The 4,356-nt window shown below is 60.7% G+C and overlaps 1 protein-coding gene across 1 annotated transcript in view; it reads right to left on the bottom strand.

Annotated features, from left to right (window-relative positions):
- Positions 1–2,144: 2,144 nt before the first annotated feature.
- Positions 2,145–4,356, bottom strand: part of PPM1J (protein phosphatase, Mg2+/Mn2+ dependent, 1J) — a 5,275-nt gene continuing 3,063 nt past the window's right edge. Inside the window, exons 5-9 of the mRNA XM_010072595.1 lie at positions 3,413–3,531; positions 3,139–3,202; positions 2,851–2,958; positions 2,521–2,672; positions 2,145–2,292 (exon numbers count right to left, since the gene is read on the bottom strand). Coding sequence (XP_010070897.1) covers positions 2,145–2,292; positions 2,521–2,672; positions 2,851–2,958; positions 3,139–3,202; positions 3,413–3,531 — 591 coding nt within the window. The remainder of the gene's footprint in view (positions 2,293–2,520; positions 2,673–2,850; positions 2,959–3,138; positions 3,203–3,412; positions 3,532–4,356) is intronic.

Consider the following 4,356-nt stretch of genomic DNA (forward strand, 5'->3'; position numbering starts at 1 on the left):
GTAAGTGGGACATGGGACAGCAGGGACACCCACCCTTGGGGCAGGGGGTAGCTGCTCCAGGATGCCTGAACTCCCAGGGAGGGGTCCTGCCATCCCAGCACAGTCACAGCCCTGGGGGCTCCCTGGGACACAACCTGCAGAGCTGCACCTCCACCCACAGCCCACCCTGCTCCCTGACAGACGGACCCCCGGGACAGGGAACCCATCAGCCTTGCCTCCCCTCCACCCCCTGTGCTGCCTGCAGCAGGGAGCAGCTGGGTGCGGGGGGGCCAGGCTGGTCCCTGCTGGTTTCCAATCCTCAGCCAAGCCCAATGCAGCGCTCGCCAGCCAGGTCCTCTTTCAGGTTTCTCACCCACCCTGCGACCCCCATCACTGCCACCCCCCACCAGCCCCAGGGAGGTGTGATCCCCCCAGGCACTGCCCCTGGGCAGCACCCCAGCAGTTCCCACTCCCAGGGGCAGGGGAAGGATGCTCCACGAGGTCTGGCCCATGCCAAGGGCAGAGGGACAGCAGCTCACGTGGCTCTGCCTGGGTCTATTTGCCGCCACGCCTGCCTACAGAAATTAATCAGGGCTAATGGGCTTTTGGGTAAGACTTCTTTGCAGAAGCTCTGCAAGAAAGACTTTGAAGTGGGATTGTGAGTGGCAAGACCTTTATTTAAACACACAGTGCTCTGCAAGGACAGGCTCCCCGCCCCAGCACCCCTCCCCGCTCCCTTCAGCACAGAAGATGTCAACTAGGTTAAAATCTTGCTGGATAACTTTCACTTCCCATTAAGTGCACCCAGTTTATTTACATCTCACCGATTACAGGAGACAAACAACATTCACCAGAGGTGACACCTGACAAGAGCTGGCTGCACCCAGCAGCAGCAGGAAGCATTTCCAAAATGGGACCGCAGCCCAGCCCTCCCCAGGACCGCACTGGCAGGATGGGACCGTCCCTCGTGTTCTGGGTGGATGCAACGCTCTGCAGCGCTCCAGGAAACCCGTCCTCCAGGTCAGAGGTGTGTGTGATGCAAAATAAGATCCTGCTGAGAGATCAGCTGCAGCCTCAGCTCTCTCAGCACCAGCCTGGCGATTATTACGAAAAAGGAGGGAGTTGCCTTGCTCCCCCCCGTCACAACCAAGCTGCTTCATTGCGGGTTCCCAGCCCTCCGCTAAGCAGCTCCGTGCCACGTTTAAGCTGTTAAGCTCGGCTGAACGGGGCTGCTCTGCGTGCAAGGGCTGCTCAGCAGCGGCCAACTGAGAACCGCTCGAAACTACAGACATATTTTAATACAGACTCCCCGCACCAAGAAGGGATTTAGCCATTTTCCAGCTGAGCTCTCCCATTAATAACAAGTGATGGGCTCCAGAAGCACAGCAGTGACCCAAGGTGTGAGGAGGGGTGGGGGCAGACCCCGGCACAGCCCGTGTAGGTGTGACAGCTCGATCCTTCCCCAGGGCTCTGGGTGCATCGCAGGGATGGAGCACAGCCCTGTCCCCCCAAACTGGAGACAAGGACAAGGTGCACGGCTGGGACAAAGGCGTGAGGGGCTGGAGAGGGCAAGAGCAAGGCTGGGAGGGCAGTCGTGGGGCTCGCCCATCACCAAACCCCCTGTAACCAGACCTCCGTGGGGCTGAGCATTGCTGGGGGGGTGGCAGGGCTTCACCCCAGCCCTTGCGCCCAGCCCCAACAGCAGCTGTGGTGTCACTGGTGCAGGTGTCACAGGGCAGGGGGAGATGACCACAGCAGCGAGCACACACTGCTGCAGGTACCAGTGTCCCCACCAGCCCAGGGGCCGTCGCACATGGCTGGAACCAGCGCAGCCAGGGTGAGGTGCGAAGGATGCACCGAGAAGCCAGGGAGGATTTCAGCTTTTCACAGCAATCAAGGAAGTAGCAGCACAAAAAACACCCCTCGGCCCCATCCCCTGCTCTCTGCCCAAGGCCCTTCCACCTCTGCCCAGGGCTGGGATGCAGCCGTGGGGGGTGATGCTCTGGGCAGGCGCTGGGCACAGACACAGGCTCTAGGTTTCCTGCTCTTTCCATGTCAACTCAGGAAAAAAGTGCTTGAGGGAGAGGTGGCCCCGAGGCAGCTCCGCTGTCCCGCTCAACTCCATCCAGGCAAGGAGAGCCCCTCTGCCCCGGGGTCTCTGGGCATCACGTGTAGTTGCCCGGGCCACCCAGGGGGATCACAAAGACGGAGATGTCATCACTGGAGCCCAGCTTGTCGTTGGCCAGGCGCCAGCCCCGCTCCTTCAGCATCCCCCGGGACCGAACCACCAGCTCCTGGGCCACCACGGTGTACCTGGGGCAGAGACCAGCACCTCAGCAGAGACCCCAGACCCTGCAGAATCCCCGCTGCAGCAAGGGAGAAGCTGGAGGAGCTGGAAGTGCAGGAAGGGGTCCCTTGGAGAGGGGAGATCTGAGCTCAGATACACAAATCCAGGGGACATGTGGCCACAACGCTGCTCCAATGAGCACAGAAGATGTCACAGAGCAGAACACGCTCATCCTCCACCTGCCCACAGCTCACCTGCACGGGTCATTGGGTTCGTAGCTCGTCAGCACCTCCATCACCACGCTGGCCACCTCCTTGTCATTGGTGACATCCCAGAGCCCGTCGGTGCCCAAGACCAGAACGTCATCGGGACAGTGCTCGTACTGCGTGAGGTCGTAAACCCTGACCTGGCAAGCGACGGGGCAAGACGCCAGGGTGAGAGGCAGAGGAGGCTCCAGGAGAGCCCAGCAATCACTGGTGCTGCCCTGAGCTGTGGCACTGGGTGCACTGGGGACCCGGCCACCCCAACCAGCCCCGGCCATTGCAGGAAACCCTGGGCACAGAGCGGCCGGCAGCTGGGCTCACCTCGGGGAAGCAGGAGAGGAAAGGCTTGATATGGATGTTGGAGCTGAACACCTTGAGGTCGTGGTCTCCCAGGCCCCGTGTGACCCCGATCGTGGCCATCACCCGAGCCTGGGGGACAGTGAAACCAAAAGAAAAAACTTTAAGCCACTTCATCTCCAGCTCCAGTCCCAGATGAGAATCAGTGACATCGGAGCAGCAATAGCACTATTAAAAATGTGCTGGAAACCCCTAATTCAGCAAGGGCAGGTGGGAGGTGACCCCCCCACAGCTCCTGCCGCAGCACTTCACCTTTTTGCCTTCCCCGTAGATAAGCGGGAACTTCAGGTCAGCCTCTTCTATCTTTTTGTACGCCCTGGGTAAAATAAGCAGTGAGAATGTGTCAGCAGGCGAAGGCTTCCCACACCTCCCTGCCCACGCAGGATGCAGCATCCCCTGGGATGAGGGTCCCCAAGACTCGGGTACCCCCTGTGCCACAGCCCATCCCACGGGAAGGGATGCTGGAGCCAGCTGCAGGATCCCTGTGCCGCCCCTCGGCACACAGCCCCCAGTGCCCGGGGGTTACCAGCCGTTCATGTTCTGGTCTCTGTACAGCATCTTCCTCCCCAGCTCCTTGGGCTGCACCCTGCGGGGGAACTCCAGGTGGGTGAACTCCTTCCCCAGCAGCTCAGGCCTCAGGAACGCCTGCGGGAAGAAGCGGTGGCTCAGCTGTGGGGCTGGGAGAGCGGGATCTGTGCAGGAACGCCTGCCCCATGGCTGGCACTGTGCAGCACCAGGCACTGCGGCATGGACCTCCCTGTCACCACGGCACGGGACCCGCCAGCCTGCTGGGACCTTGGCTACGGCGACTCGTGGTGGGGGTGCCCCCAGCTGCTCTGCTGCAGCTCAAGTGATAAAGCGTCTTCAAACCACCCACCTGTGCTGTGCCTGGATGGGAGATGGGCTGGGGACAGCCCTGCCAACAGCCTGCCCGAAGGTGAAGCTTTTCCACAGAGAGTTTTGGGAAATAAGGATGTCCAAAAGGGATCAAAACCCAGCAAATCCCAGGAGAAGCTGGAATTTGTGCAGCAGAGCAAGCGTGCGCCTGGTCCCCTGCCCGCACCTTGCCCATCGCAGCAGCTGGAGAGGATCCCGCTCACAGCAGTTTCCTCCTCTCAGTCATTCAAAAATAGACCCAAGAAAAAACGCTTCAGTGTTTTTCCAAGTACATCGCAAGCCAGAAAATCACATCCAGCGAGACCTCCTCCAGCACAAACGCCTCCTCCCCTGTGCTGCCGTCAGAGAGGTCTTTACATCCTTCAAAAGTCTCCCTGTGCGGCACGGGGGGTTTGTCCCGGCCAGGCAGGAGAGGGAGCTTTTGGGAGGAAAGCAAGAAACCGCTGGCACATGTCAGCTCCGGCCTCCCCAGGGAGCAGCCGGGGAAGAAACTGGGACTCGGTGCGAACACGGTGTCTCCTTCGACTGTGAGAGGGAGTAGGACGGGTGGAGGGCACAGAGCCGCGCTCCCCC

This window comes from Pterocles gutturalis, unplaced genomic scaffold, assembly GCF_000699245.1.
Source record: "Pterocles gutturalis isolate BGI_N339 unplaced genomic scaffold, ASM69924v1 scaffold20631, whole genome shotgun sequence".
NCBI lineage: Eukaryota > Metazoa > Chordata > Aves > Pterocliformes > Pteroclidae > Pterocles > Pterocles gutturalis.